The following is a 15,690-nucleotide window of genomic DNA, read 5'->3' as shown; positions in this document are numbered from 1 at the left end:
GGACAGTGGCCCACTGAGTTCAAGCCCAGGACTGGCAAAAAATAACAATAACACCCCCCCCCCCCCCCCGCTAAAAGGCACTATTTTCTGATGGTAGTATAAATGAGTGATAAACACTCTGGGGCTTGGGTGTAGCTAAGCAGTAGGCAGTAGTCCAGCAAGTACAGGCCCTAGGTTCAACACCTAACATCACAAAAATAAATAAATAAATAAGAAACAAAATACGCTCTACACTAAAGCAAGTCTGGGAACTTCACTATGTCTCATGAAACATGCCCAGGAACATGTAAGAGTGGAAGGGCCCTTGCCTAGCAAGCACATGCTCCAAGTTCAAATTTTAGCATCACAGGGGTGGGAAGGAGGCTCAGTGGTAGAGCGCTTGCTTTGCATGCATGAGGCCCTGGGTTCGATTCCTCAGCACCACACAAGCAGAAAAAGCTGGAAGTGGCGTTGTGGCTCAAGTGCTCACCTTGAGTTGAAGAGCTGAGGGACAGCGCCCAGGCCCAGAGTTCAAGCCCCACGACCAAAAAGTAAATTTTAGCATCACAAATAAAGAAAAGCCTCTAGTTGTTTGCTGGTAGCTCACACCCTGTAATCTCAGCTTCTCAAGAGACTGAGATCTGAGGATTGCAGTTCAAAGCCAACCTGGGCAGGAAAGTCCATGAGACTTTATCTCCAATTAACCACCTAAACACTGGATGTAGAACTATGGCTCAAGTGATAGAACACTAATCTTAAGCATCCAGGCCCTAACTTCAAGCCATATGACTGATGAGAGAGAGACAGAGACAGAGAAAAAGAGAAAGGCTAGAAGCTAGTGGCTCACGCCTGTAATCCTAGCTACTCAGGAGGCTGAGATCTGAGGATCGTAGTTCAAGGCCAGCCAGCAGCAAAGTCCATGAGATCTTATCTCCAATAAACCACCAGAAAACGTTAAGTGGTGCTGTGGCTCAAGTAGTAGAGCGCTTGCCTTGAGCTGAAGAACTCAGGGACAACACCAGGCCGAGTTCAAGCCCCACAACAGACAAAAAAATAAATAAATAAATAAATGTTTACATTTTTAAAAGGCCTAATCTTCTTTTGGGAATACAGATTGAGACAAATGAAGTAAGAAAACTGTATTGGAATATAAAATGTCGTTAGAATACAAAAATCACGATTAGCTGGGCACCAGTGGCTCACACATGTGATCCTAGCTGCTCAGGAGGTTGAGACTTGGAGGACGGAGGGTCAAACCACACAGAAAAGCCCTCAAAGCTCCATCTCCAACTAACCAGAGAAAAGTGTCAGACTGGAGGCATGGCTCAAGTGGTAGAGTTCAAACCTTGAACAAGCAAGCCGAATAACCTCAAGGTCCTGAGTTCAAGCCTTAGTACTGGCAAAAAAGGAACAAATCCTAATTTAGGCTACATTGTAGGATGACTCATGGAAATACTATGCAAGTGGAAAGCAGCAGTTACAAAAGCTGCATGGGGTAGGATTCCACTTACAGTCCACGTCCACACAGGCTAACATAAGGAAGGCAGAGCAGAGCTCTGAGCCTAAACCACAGGGAGAGAGAGATGCCACAGATGGTTACAAAACTGGACATACCAACATCCCCCTTTGCACTGTAACAGGTAAACTGTATCCAACTCCACATTCATAAAACTGTCTCCCAAAAGAAGAAATCTGTAATTGCAAAGGGCAGAGAAACCTTTTCCACTAAAATAAGCAGTAGAATTCAATTTAAATTTCTCTCATATTGCTGATATCCAGTTTTTATTCCATTACCCGCTAGCATATTATTTCACAAGGATTATCTAAATTTCATAAACACAGGCTTGCTTTTAAAAAAATAAATACTTATCAAAGGAAATATATCCAGGCTTGTCACTTTGCTTAGATAAACCATGTGCTGCCTGATTTTTTGTTGTTGTGGTTGTTGGTCATGGGGCTTGAACTCACAGCCTGGGTGCTGTCCCTGAGCTCTTTTGCTCAAGGCTAGCACTCTACCACATTAAGCCACAGCGCCACATCCAGGTTTTTGGTGATTCACTGGAGATAAGAGTCTCACAGACTTTCCTGCCTGGGCTGGCTTTTAAACCTGGATCCTCGGGGCTGGGAAGGTGGCTCAGTGGCAGAGCGCTTGCCTTGTATGCCTGAGGCCCTGGGTTCGATTTCTCAGCACCACATAAGCAAAAAGAAAAAAGTTGGAAGTGGCGCTGTGGCTCAAGTGGTAGAGCGCTAGCTAGCCTTGAGCTGAAGAGCTGAGGGACAGCGCCCAGACCCAGAGTTCAGGCCCCGCAACCAGACCCTAAATAAATAAATAAATAAATAAACCTGGATCCTCAGATCTCACCCTCCTAAGTAGCTAGGATTACAGGCGTGAGCCACCAGCCTATAGCTGCCTGATGTCTTAAGAAATACTTCAGATTTCATGTACATCTGTACCTCTGACTCTGACTAGTAAAGCTAGAACCGAACAAACCCAGCACCTTCCTGATTTGCTACACATTCTGTTTCCACAGCTGAAAGCTAGGTCCCTGCCATGTTTCCCAGACTCATTTTAAATGTATTATCAGAAAACTACTCTGCTAATATACTTGAAGACCTTTCAACAATATGACTTTCAAATACTTTGGGTCACAAACACTTGTAAGACAGCAGCAAAATTATTCTCAGGACTGCTACATACCCATTAAATGGAAAAAGCCACATCCCTTCTCAATAGTGAATACCAATATAACATGGTATTTCGGCTAAGTGTGGAGACTTACACTTGTCATTCCAGCTGCTTAGCAGGAAGGTGGAAGTTCAAGGCCACCATAGGCAAACTCCATCTCCACAAGTAAGCTGGCATGGTGGGCGACGCCAGTGATCCTAGCTACACGGTAGGTGGTAGGTAGTTGGGTCTCGGTACAAGGGGAGTCTTGGGTCAAAACGTGAGACTTCACCGGGCGCCCGTGGCTAATGCCCCACATCCTAGCCACTCAGGAGACTGCGATCTGAGAACTGTGGTTCAAAGCCATCATGGATAGGAAAGTCTATGCGATTTTTTTTTTTGTAAAGGTGATGTACAGAGTACGGGCTACTGTTACATGTCGTGTAATGAGCACGTTTCTTTTTGAAGTCTCATCTCTTCACTCATGTTCTAGTTTTTTCTCTCCTGACCTCCCTCTCCCTCAAGTTGAAAAGTTCATTTTCAATATACTGTCTAGTATCACTGCTGCATTAGTTCACCCTTTGTCCCCCCACTTCTGTGCTCCTCCTCTTTACCCTCCCCAAACAGATAAACTTACATACAAGACAAAAAGAACAGAAATCAAAAGCAGTCACAAAATGGGGAGGGGGTGAGACACAAAATAACAAAAAAAACTCATATCTACTTCTTGGAGTTCATTTAATAGACACTTCTTAGTCCCCTCCCCTCCTCCCCTCACCAGTCCTGAGACTTGAACTGGAGCCACAGCACCTCTCACGGCCTTTTCTGTTTATATGGTACTAAGGAATTGAGCCCAGGGATTCATGCATGCTAGGCAAGCACTCTACCATTTCCAGCTAAACATCATTTCCAGCCCTAAACATCATTTTATATGATCATGTGCAGCACGTAACTATTGACCTTTTGTGATCCTCCTTTAAGACTATCCTCCTTGGTCTCACTGTATGAATATTTAGTCTGGTTAATTTATTATATCCAAGTATAAAGTTTTGTCTTTTACCACCCATTGTGTTTACTTGTAGATTTATAGGCACATTCTAATTACTACAAATGAGGGAAACCATACATAAGCGACCTATGTTTCCTATGCGACTCTTACTTCCCTTAAACTACAAAAAGAAAACCAGAGTGGTGCTGTGGCTCAAGTGATACAGCACTAGCCCTGAGCAAAAGTCCAGAGGCAGCACATAGACCCTGAGTTCAAGCCCTAGAACTGGCAAGCCAAAAAGGTGGAGGTGTGGCTCAAGCAGCAGAGCACCTGCCCAGCTGGCACAAGGACCTGAGTTCAAACCCCACAGTGCCAAAATATTTCAAATTAAAAATACAATATATGTAAAAAACTAAGTAAGTTCCGTCAGATTTAAATGTTTCAAACAAGTAACAGAAGTTCTTCCAGCCCACTTCTTGCACCCTGACAAGGGTGCTCTCGCGAGAGGCCGCCCTGGAACAGGCGTGAGCATGCCGAGGGGAGGCGCTGCTCGCCGTGGGACTTCATCTCTGCAGTTTGGGTTTTCTCCCCGCGCACACGCGCTCGGAGCTAAGCGGACTGGCCCACGTCCAGTCAGCTCTACACAGCCCAGAACCAAACCCTGGGAGGCCAGTCCCGGCGGCCAGCCCCTCCTCTCCCGCCTCCTCCAGAGTCTGTGCTTCCAGAGCCCCTGCCATCTCCTTGGGGACCTTCTGGAGAGACAAACCGGTGTCACCAGCACAAACAGCAACGTACTGAGTCAAAGGGAAGTGTGAGCACGAGGCCTCTGCACAGCTTGCTGAGGGCCGCCCTTAGTCACGGACACTGCCCGGCACACCACCTTCCTTACACACCCCTGGAGAAGCCACAACCAGAACACAGAGGCTATCCACCCACCCCAAGCACTAGCTGAGCTTCAGAACAAGAACTTTTACTCACCTCAACAGGATCCAGGACATTCTGAATCCTTCACACATGTCTGAGAAGGCAGACACCTGTCATCCCAGCTACTCAGAAGGCTGAGATCTGAGATTCATGTTTCAAAGCCAGCTCAGGGCAAGAAAGTCTGTGAGATTCTTATCTCCAATTAACAGCCAGAAAAGCTGAAGTGGAGCCGGGCGCTGGTGGCTCACGCCTGTAATCCTAGCTACTCAGGAGGCTGAGATCTGAGGATCGCGGTTCAAAGCCAACCCGGGCAGGAAAGACCGCGAGACTCCTATCTCCAATAAACCACCAGAAAACCGGAAGTGGCGCTGTAGCTCAAGTGGTAGAGCGCTCGCCTTGAGCTGAAGAGCTGAGGAACAGCGCCCAGGCCCAGAGTTCAAGCCCCACGACCGACCAAAAAAAAAAAAAAAAGAAAAAAAGAAAAGCTGAAGTGGCGCTGTGGTGCAAAGTGGAAGGGTGAGCCTTGAGCGCGAAAGTCTAAGGACAAGGCCCAGGTCCTGAGTTCAAGGACAGGACCCAGGTACTGAATTCAAGTTCCAAGATTGGGGGGAAAAAAAACGTGGGGCTGGGGATGTGGCCCCGCGGCGGAGCGCTTACACAGCGTGTTCAAGGCTTTAGTTCCATCAATATGAGGGGAGGGAGGGGAGGAACGGACACGAGCTTGTGGAAGGAACAACAGGACATGACAGCAGACCAGCAATGTCAACTTTTTACTTATCATTTCCTTTTTTTGGTCATGGGTCTTGAATTTTGGGCCTGGGCGCTGTCCCTCAGCTCTTCAGCTCAAAAAGGCTAGCGCTCTACCACTTGAGTCACAGCACCACTTCCGGTTTTCTGGTGGTTTCGTTGAGATAAGAATCTCACGGACGGGCTGGGAAGGTGGCTCAGTGGTAGAGCGCTTGCCTTGCATGCTTGAGGCCCTGGGTTCGATTCCTCAGCACCACATAAGCAAAAAGAAAAAAGCCGGAAGTGGTGCTGTGGCTCAAGTGGTAGCGTGCTAGCCTTGAGCTGAAGAGCTGAGGGACAGCGCCCAGGCCCAGAGTTCAGGCCCCACGACCGGACCAAAAAAAAAAAAAAAGAATCTCACGGACTTTCCTGCCTTGGCTGGCTTTGAACTGCGATCCTCAGATCTTAGAGTAGCTAGGATGACAGGCGTGAGCCACTGGTGCCCGGCTTGGGCACTATTCTTGATCATTTTTTTTTTGGGGGGGGGTCCGGTTGTGGGGCCTGAACTCTGGGCCTGGGCGCTGTCCTTCAGCTCTTCAGCTCAAGGATACCATTTGAGCCATAGCACCACTTCTGGCTTTTTTTTTTCTGCTTATGTGGTGCTGAGGAATGGAAGCCAGGGCCTCATGCATGCAAGGCAAGCGCTCTACCACTGAGCCACCTTCTCAGCCCCTTCTTGAGCATTTTTGTTCAAGGCTCCACTTCTGGCTTTTGCCAATTAACTGGAGATCAGAATCTCATGGACTTTCCTGCTTGTGCTGGCTTTGAACTTCAATCCTCAGATCTGGCCTCCTGAGTATCTAGGGTTACAGATGTGAGCCACCGGCACCCGGCTCGTCCACATCGCTGTGCTGGGAATGGGTAAGTGGTACTAATTGAGCAGAGCTGTAAACCCAAGGCTAACTGTGTGCACTCACGGCGCAGGGGTCACCAGAGGCACCACTCGGCCTGAGCTACGGTGAGCGGCAGCAGGCAAAGGAGGCCGCCTCAGGGCGGCCCCTGCCCGCCTCACCACCTTCCAGAAAACGTGTCCCCACCACACACCCCGGCAGAAGGGGACAGGAACTCCTCTCTGGGGAGTTAACCACCAAAAAAGCCAGAAGTGGAGATGTGGCTCAAGTGGTAGAAGGCTAGCTTTGGGCAAAAAAAGCTCAGGGACAGTGCCCAGACCGAGTTCAAGCCCAAGGACCAGCACAAAATACACAAATAGTTAAATAAATCAAAACCAAGAACTAAGCCAGGCACTGGTGGCTCACACCAGATTAAGGTAACAAATTGCTTGAGGCGTTTGACTGTACTAAGTCTTCTGTTTTGAAAACATGGGACTGAATTCATGACAGTTCACTGAAAACCAAGTAGAGGGCAGATAATTCATGCCTGTAACACAAAAAATAATTAGCTACCTTAGTGAAGACCACAAATTAACGGCACCCTTTGGGGGCTTAGCTGTGATATTCACCCTAATAGTAAGAAGGCAGAATTACCAGTTTAAGCCAGACTTAGGGAATGGGAGACTGAGAAGGATGTGTGTGCCTGGGCAGCCCAGGGAAATCCCCCCGCCCCCCACCCCAGAGAGCCAACAAGGCGGAAGTGAGCAATGACACCAGTGCCCTGCTGCCTGGGGACTCCATCCTAGCTTCTCATTAAGAGGCTCACTTAGAACTCAAAACCCAGAGCAGGCAGGCAGAGACTAGTGTTTTGTTATAATTCTGTGGTTCTGTTTGGCTTTTAAGACTAAATAAACGTGTTATATTAATAAAAGTAAAATTCTATTTACAGAAGATCACCCCACAGAGTGTGATCAAAAATTGTATCAACCAAGCCGGGCGCCGGTGGCTCACGCCTGTAATCCTAGCTACTCAGGAGGCTGAGATCTGAGGATCGCGGTTCAAAGCCAGCCCGGGCAGGAGAGACCGTGAGACTCCTATCTCCAATAAACCACTAGAAAACCGGAAGTGGCGCTGTAGCTCAAGTGGTAGAGCGCTCACCTTGAGCTGAAGAGCTGAGGGACAAGCGCCCAGGCCCAGAGTTCAAGCCCCACAACCACCAAAAAAAAAAAAAAAATTGTATCAACTTGAACATCTAAAACTAAGATTAATTACTTGTCACCAGTGGCTCACACCTGTAATCCTAGCTACTCAGGATGCTAAGATCTGAGGACCAAGGTTTAAAGCCAGCCTGGGCAGACAAATCTTTGAGACTTTCATTCCCACTTATGTGGGCTTAAGTAGTAGAGTGCCAGCCTTGAATGAAAAAGATGAACTTGTGAGGACCTGAGTTCAAGATGCAATTCTAGCACCAAAATTAAACAACAACAACAACTAAGATTATATTATATGCATCCTGTTAGGTCAACTTTAAATTCTAACAATGGAGTATGGCTTCCAGACCTGACTTTTTACAGAATATGAAGCCATCTTAGAAGTGTTTGAAAGGGAGAGTAATAAAATGAAAACTAATTCACAGAAAGCTGTTGAATAATAGGGGGACAGCAAAAGGGAACAGATGAGGTTAAGCCAACTAAATTAAAATATAATAAATGCACTCTGGTAAAATTCCTTTGTACAATTACAGTACATTAAACAAAGAGAAAATGAATCATAGGAAAAGTAAAACAACAGGAGGGTAAATATGAGTGAACAAAGCTGGAGTAATTCATGTACATTATGAAAACAGAAGAAATCAGCTGAAGTCATTTTAAGGGGGGAAGGGAGATGAGGGAGGGCAAAGGGGGGTAAGTCTAATTGGGGTACACTGCACACATCTACAGTAATGTCACAATGAAACCACTTTATACAACTAATTTATGCCAACAAAAAAAATCAGGAGCTGGACGCCGGTGGCTCATGCCTGTAATCCTAGCTACTCAGGAGGCTGAGATCTGAGGATAGCAGTTTGAAGACAGCCCAGGCAGGAAAGTCCGTGAGACTCTTATCTCCAATAAACCACTAGAAAACTGGAAGTGGCGCTGTGGCTCAAGTGGTAGAACACTCGCCTTGAGCTGAAGAGCTCAGGGACAGCGCCCAAGCCCAGAGTTCAAGCTCCACAACCGACAAAATTAATAAATAAAAATTTTAAAAAGTCAGGAAAGACAGGAGCTAATTAATTAATTAATATGTAAGAAACTAATCTGGCAGGGGTCTTCCCAACTTCATGTGTCACTCAAGCCTGAGGCTACAGAGCTTGGGCTAGGCCAGTGCTAATGGCACCTCAAAGAAAGCTACAGCCAGGCACTGGTGGCTCAAGCCTGTAATCCTAGCTACTCAGAAGGCTAAGATCTGAGGATCAAGGTTCAAAGCCAGCCTGGGCAGGAAAGTCTGTGAGACTCTTATCTCCAGTTAGCCACCAGGAAACCAGAAGTAGTACTGTGGCTCAAGTGGTAGAGCGCTCACCTTGCGCTGAAGAGCTCAGGGACAGCACTGAGGCCCTGAGTTCAAGCCCCATGACCAGAAAAAAAAAAGAAAAAAGAAAAGAAAGGCTACAGTAAATCAGATATTTTAAAACAGGCAGTAGTACAGGCCCCAGGCTGACCAGACCTGAGGGGAGACACCATGGCCAGAGGCTGCTTACTAAGAATGGTCCAGAAACCTGGTGGCTCACACCTGTAATCCTAGCTACTCAGGAGGCTGAGATCTGAGTTTTGTAGTTCAAAGACAGCCAGGGCAGGAAAGTCTGTGAGACTCTTATCTCCAATAAACCACCAGAAAACCGGAAGTGGCACTGTGGCTCTAGTGGTAGAGCACTCGCCTTGAGCTGAAGAGCGCAGGGACAGCGCCCAGGCCCATAGTTCAAGCCCCACAACCAACAAAAATAAAAACCAAGCCAGGGCCAGTGCCCCCTATTTGTAATTGCAGCTACTCAGGTGGCTGAGACCTGAGTGGAAGCTGAAGGTTCTAGGTTAGCCTGGACAGGAAAGTTTTCAGATCCATCTCTCCAATTAACCAGCAAAACACCAGACTGAAGGCAAGGCTCCAGTGGTAGTGCAAGCCCTGAGCACGCTGAGAAGCACACAGGCCTGGAAACACACACACACACATGCACAGAGGATGCCGCTGCAGGAGGCCAGGAGCGGCAGGATGGTATTGAGACGAGGCCATTACACTGCGGAGGGATTTTAAAAATCTTTCAAAAATGTCTTTTAACTTTATATTATCTTCTTTTTCATTAAGTAAATTATTGGTCTTGTTTAACAAGAGCTTTTATTAGTCTCACCAGATACCTCTTTATCAAGAAACAGGTAGGATCCCCTTGGCACATTCAAGATAATTTAGAACTGAGTCCTGCCCCCTTCCCCTCTGACTCTGCAATCCAGGGCTCAGTGACAAGACTGGGCGGAAGCAGGAGGCAGGAGAGGCGAGGTTCACCAGCCCCGCAGTGCTCCAGGTCCTCAACCCACACTGCAGTGCTCTGCTCCAGAGCAACCCAGCACACAGCACAAACTCTCCACCGCAGACGCCCCACACAGCGCCGTCCTGACCTGAGAACACTCACCCCAAGCTTGTTTCTAGATTTCACCTACACACCATTCTTAGTCAGGTTACAGCCCCACTGTCCAGGAAGAGACGTGAGGAGAGAAATGTTAATATTCAATGGTTTCAAAGGTCCTGTATCCTGCGTTGTGGTCAGTGTGAGTGCACATCTCAAAGAACTACCTATAAAACCCAAGTGATGTGAACCTAATTTTTACCATGCAGTTCCAACCTTTCCCTAGAGTTTGGAGATTACTGAAAGGTTTGTTTCCTAGCTGGGTGTGGCAGTACACCTCTATAACCCTAGCACTCAGAGTGGTGGAGACAGAAGGAACAAGAATTAGTCTGAGACCAGATTAGCTACAATAGCAGAGTTCCAGGCCAACCTAGCCTGCGTAGCAAGACTCTGCCTCAAAAAGTCCAGCACCTCTGTAATCCTAACTACTCAGCAGGATGAGATTCAGAGGACCAGTCTGAAGACAGCCTTGGACAGAAAAGTTCAAGAGAAGCTGGGTGCTGGTAGCTCACACCTGTAATCCTAGCTACTGAGGAGGCTGAGCTCTGAAGATTGTGGTTCAAAGCCGGCCTGAGCAGGAAAGTCCATAAGACTCTTATCTCCAATTAACCACCAGAAAACCAGAAGTAGTGGTGCTGTGGCTCAAGTGGTAGAGTGCTTTCCGTGAGCTGAAGATCTCAGGGATAGTGCCCAGGCCCAGAGTTCAAGCCCCATGACTGACAAAAAAAAAAAAAAAAGTTCAAGAGACTCCAGCTCCAAAAGGCTGGGCTAGAGGTATGGCTCAAGTGGTAAATCACCAGCTAAACAAGTGAGACCCTGACTTCAAACCCCAGCACAATGGGGGGGGGGGGCAAATATGTTCCTGTGTCCTTCAAAGATCTTATCCACAAAAAGCACCGTGCTTAAAATACACTTGGAGCTGGATGCAGGTGGCTCACGGCTGTAATCTTAGCTACTCAGCAGGCTGAGATCTGAGGATCACAGCTGAAAGCCAGTCTAGGCAGTAAAATCTGTGAAACTCTTTTCTCCACTTAGCCATCAGAAAACTGGAAGTGGAGCTGTGGCTTAAAGTGGCAGAGTGCTAGTCTTTTTTTGGGGGGGGAGTCCGGTCGTGGGGCCTGAACTCTGGGCCTGGGCACCGTCCCTCAGCTCTTCAGCTCAAGGCTAGCACTCTACCACTTGAGCCACAGCGTCACTTCCGGCTTTTTTCTTTTTTGCTTATGTGGTGCTGAGGAATCGAACCCAGGGCCTCATGCATGCAAGGCAAGCGCTCTACCACTGAGCCACCTTCCCAGCCCCCAGAGTGCTAGCCTTGAGCAGGAAACAAAAGCTTGGGGACAGAGCCCAGGTCCGGAGTTCAAGCCCCACAGCCAACCAATTTTTTTTTAAGTTAAATTAAATACATTTGGTGCCATCAATTAAGTTCAGTGGCCTCACCCACTCACCAAGGACCAACGTCCCCTCACCCCATGAGAGCTCATTACCATCTCTGGTGAAAATTAACCAGAAGCCTACAAAGATGAGGCCTGCAAGAGGATGGAGGGGAAGGAGGCTGGGAGCCGTGCTGCTGTCTATACCTTCCCAGGTCTGTCTTCAAGAAGCCAGAGCAGGGAGCCCGTGGCCATCCCACACCACCCCAAGCCTGTCTTCTGCTCCGTGGGCCACCAACAGACCAGAGCAGAGAACTGGACCACACATGGTGGTCCAGGGCCGCAAGGTGGAATTTAAACAGCAGCCAGGTCCACCCGTGGCATTAGCAGTTCTACTTTGGGCTGTGGGGGGAAAAAATGCCTAACACACGAAAAGGCTTTGTGTGACCAAGAGGGAGGCCCTGCCCTCACCCCTCGGGCTGCTTATGTCTGCTGCCACTTACTAGTGGAGATTTTCAGTGTTTCATGTCCTCTGCCTCAAATGATATCCAAGTTACCTTTTTTTTTTTTTTTTTTTTTTTTTTGGGTCCGGTCGTGGGGCCTGAACTCTGGCCTGGGCGCTGTCCCTCAGCTCTTCAGCTCAAGGCTAGCGCTCTACCACTTGAGCCACAGCGCCACTTCCGGCTTTTTTCTTTTCTGCTTATGTGGTGGCTGAGGAATCGAACCCAGGGCCTCATGCATGCAGGGCAAGCGCTCTACCACTGAGCCACCTTCCCAGCCCCCACCTTTTTTTTTTTTAACTGCTAAAGAGCTATATACCTAAAGTGGAGTATTTCCCCAACTTCTAATCACAGTTTAGAATTTCACAGAGAAAACCAATCAAATTATAAACATAATCAAAGAAAAATTAAAGGTTAAAAAAAACCCACCGTGCAAGCTGAAATGCCTGCCCCCGCAGCCACGGGAACAGTAACAAAAGCAAAATCTCTTAAAACTTCAAAACTTTCACTAGTTATATTTCCCAGATTTTCTCAAAGATTTCCCACTAAGTCAAAACTTGGACTGGATAAGCTGCTTTTCTTCTGTGAGTCTCAAGAATTCTACGTGATTTTTCATGAGATACCTTGCAAGATTTGAGAGAAGGGGAGAGTCTGGCTCCTGCATGGCTAGAGTTAACACATCTGTAGTTTTAAACACCACAGTCTTTCTTTCCCACAAATAACTAGGCAATTTCAAGTAACATTAAACAATGGTTGTATGTGTATCTTAACAAGTAATTAACCCCTTTGGTATTACAATAACATACATGAGCATTCACAGAACTTCTAAAATGTCAATTATTTCATTAAAAGTCTATTTTATTTGAAATTCTGGCTGGATGCTGGTGGATCACATCTGTGACTCAAGAAGCTGAGGTCTAAGACGGGTGCTGGTGGCTCACGCCTGTAATCCTAGCTACTCAGGAGGCTGAGATCTGAGGATCGCGGTTCAAAGCCAGCCTGGGCAGGAGAGACCGTGAGACTCCTATCTCCAATAAACCACCAGAAAACCGGAAGTGGCACTGTAGCTCAAGTGGTAGAGCGCTCGCCTTGAGCTGAAGAGCTGAGGGACAGCGCCCAGGCCCAGAGTTCAAGCCCCACGACCGACAAAAAAAAAAAAAAAGAAGCTGAGGTCTAAGGATCGCTGTTCAAAGACAGCACCAGCATTCCATGAGACTCCTTTCTCCAATTAATCACTAAAAATCTAGAAGTGGAACTGTGACTCAAGTGGTAGAATGCTAGCCTTGAGCAAAAAAGCTCAAGGACAGCACCCAGGCCCAGAGTTCAAGCCCAAGCACTAGTACAAAAAGGTAAAAAAGGGCCATTCTGCTATGTAATTTCAATTTTAGACGTCTGCACAAACTGAGCTAAAAGAATAGTGTACTTTCCTTATAATCACAATTTCCAAGAGCCAGAATATAACTTGAAAATGTTTATGTCACAGCACACAGCTTTTTTTCAGACTTGGAAAGGTCTGATCTTATCAAGTCAGACCTCCTCCAATGCTAAAGTTTCCTCCAGTGAGCCGGGCGTCCCTGTGCTCAGCGGAGAGCATCCAGGCCCCTCCCCACTCAGGGGTCATCCAGCCCCTCCCCGCCCAGGTCCTACCCAGGTCTGGGGTCATCTAGGCCCCTCCCTGCCCAGTCCCTGCCCTGGTCCCAGGTCAGAGGCCAATGGACCACACCTCCGGAGGGAAACCAGCCTTCCCTCGGCTTCCTCCTCCCTCACTAAGCAGGTGCTGTACACCCAGCTCAACCTGACTGTGGAACATCCAGTGCTCAAAAAGGAACAGCAAAGGTAATGCTGCGAAGTCTCAGACTAACACGTACCACTGCGAAACAACTGTGAAGTCCTTCATTACCCAGCTAGAAACCACATCACTGTGAAAGTCCCTAGAAAGCCTCAACTAGTAGATCGTCTACGAAACCAAGGACAGAGCCCCAGAGCGCTCCGGACCTCTACCTGCCTCTCCAGGCACAGATAACATCGGAGTGCAGGGCAGGGACAGAGCTTCGGGACAATACTGCAACTTAAGTTTTAATTTGTAAACAAAATCTCTAATTCCAACCATCACAGTGGTGGAGTGGGAGGCCTCCTGGGAGCAGGTTCATTTGTTTCCTCATGTAAATACCAGCTTTACCACCAGCCCCAGAGATCAATTCCAGAGTCTGGCCTGAGCCTAAGGCTTGCTTCTCCCTTCCTTCCAGGGTGTTGGGGTAGGAAACTGAGTTTTAAGAGAACATGGGTGTTTCAGAGATGACTAGTCTTAGAGACACTAATCATCCAATGGCTTAATCAAACATTTGTCTGGAAGGAGGTAACAAGTTAGCACATCAAGGTGAGGCGTCACAGGGCCCGCAGAGACGGGAGGAAGGTGAGATTTCAGTGGCAGCCCTGCTCGGGGGAGTGAGGGGACTTGCTCTTGCAGGCCCATTTTGTACGAAGCTTTACACCTAAAATTTCCCTTGGAAGGTGACAGAGGAGAGGGGGGTCGGGCTGTCGCCGGGGCTGCGGGGGTGGGGGGGGAGGTCTGGGTGGGGGTGCGGGAGCCGGACACAGGAGGGCAGGGTAACTCCCGGCCAACTCCAGACCCCAAGGCGGCGCGGGCGGATGTCCCGGGAGCTGCAGGAAATGATATCCAGACGGGGAGGGTGGGTCTAGGAAGCGGCTGGGGCCGTGGCTGGGCGTGGGGGAGAGGGGACACGGAGGATGTGGCTGCGGAGCGCAGGATGGAGGGGCGGACCAAGGAGGCGCGGGCACGAGGAGCGGAGTGCGCAAGGGCCGGGGCGGGGGCTCGGGGGGGGGGGGACGCGGGGACGGGGAGCGCGGGTAGGTCGGGGGATGTGGGGGGAAGTTGGGAGGCCCGGGGGCAGGGCAGGGCCGGGGGGCGTCGGGGGGCGCGGGCAGGGCAGGGCCGGGGGGTGTCGGGGGGCGCGGGCAGGGCCGGCCGGGGGGCGTCGGGGGGCGCGGGCAGGGCCGGCCGGGGGGCGTCGGGGGGCGCGGGCAGGGCAGGGACGGGGGGCGTCGGGGGGCGCGGGCAGGGCAGGGCAGGGCCGGGGGGCGTCGGGGGGCGCGGGCAGGGCAGGGACGGGGGGGTGTCGGGGGGCGCGGGCAGGGCAGGGCCGGGGGGCGTCGGGGGGCGCGGGCAGGGCAGGGCCGGGGGGCGTCGGGGGGCGCGGGCAGGGCAGGGCCGGGGGGGTGTCGGGGGGCGCGGGCAGGGCAGGGTCGGCCGGGGGGCGTCGGGGGGCGCGGGCAGGGCAGGGACGGGGGGGTGTCGGGGGGCGCGGGCAGGGCAGGGCCGGGGGGCGTCGGGGGGCGCGGGCAGGGCCGGCCGGGGGGCGTCGGGGGGCGCGGGCAGGGCCGGCCGGGGGGCGTCGGGGGGCGCGGGCAGGGCCGGCCGGGGGGCGTCGGGGGGCGCGGGCAGGGCCGGCCGGGGGGCGCGGGCAGGCCGAGGCACTCACCCCACTCGAGGAACTCGGCCACATACTTGTCGCGGCGCAGCGCCGAGTGGCTGCACTCGGTGTAGAGGCACACCAGCACGTCCAGCAGCGTCTCCACGCTCACGGCGCTCTCGTGGCGCCACGGCCCGTCCAGGAGCAGCTGCTCCAGCTTCTTGAGGCGCACCTTGGCCGACATGGTGCCGCGCGGCCCGCTCCCCGCGCGCCGGCCTCGCGCCGCCCCGGCGTCCGGGCGTCACGGCCGGCCCTCGAGGGCCCGGCGGCCGCGAGCGACGGCGGCGGCAGCAGCGGCAGCGGCGGCGACGTCCGGCCGCCGCCCCGTCCGCGTCCGCGTCCGCGTCGAAGCGCCCCGGCCTAGGCCGACATCTTGGGCTCCGTCCCGGCGGCGCGGAGTCTGGGGCGCCGGGCCCCGCGGGTCCATGGGCCGGTCTCCTCCCCTCGGCGTCGCGGCCCGCCCGCCGTCCCCGCCCTCGGCCGCCGGCCGCCTCCCCCGCCC

General features: G+C 50.9%; 1 protein-coding gene across 1 annotated transcript in view; it reads right to left on the bottom strand.

The window, feature by feature from the left end:
- Cdc42bpb (CDC42 binding protein kinase beta) overlaps positions 1-15,466 on the bottom strand; it is a 90,172-nt gene extending 74,706 nt beyond the window's left edge. Inside the window, 1 exon segment of the mRNA XM_069997512.1 lies at positions 15,198-15,466. Coding sequence (XP_069853613.1) covers positions 15,198-15,372 — 175 coding nt within the window. The 5' untranslated portion in view covers positions 15,373-15,466.
- Between the last annotated feature and the right edge of the window lie 224 nt (positions 15,467-15,690).

This window comes from Dipodomys merriami, unplaced genomic scaffold, assembly GCF_024711535.1.
Source record: "Dipodomys merriami isolate MVZ:Mamm:240054 unplaced genomic scaffold, mDipMer1.0.p SCAF_50, whole genome shotgun sequence".
Lineage (NCBI taxonomy): Eukaryota > Metazoa > Chordata > Mammalia > Rodentia > Heteromyidae > Dipodomys > Dipodomys merriami.
This window is presented reverse-complemented; position numbering and strand designations above follow the sequence as displayed.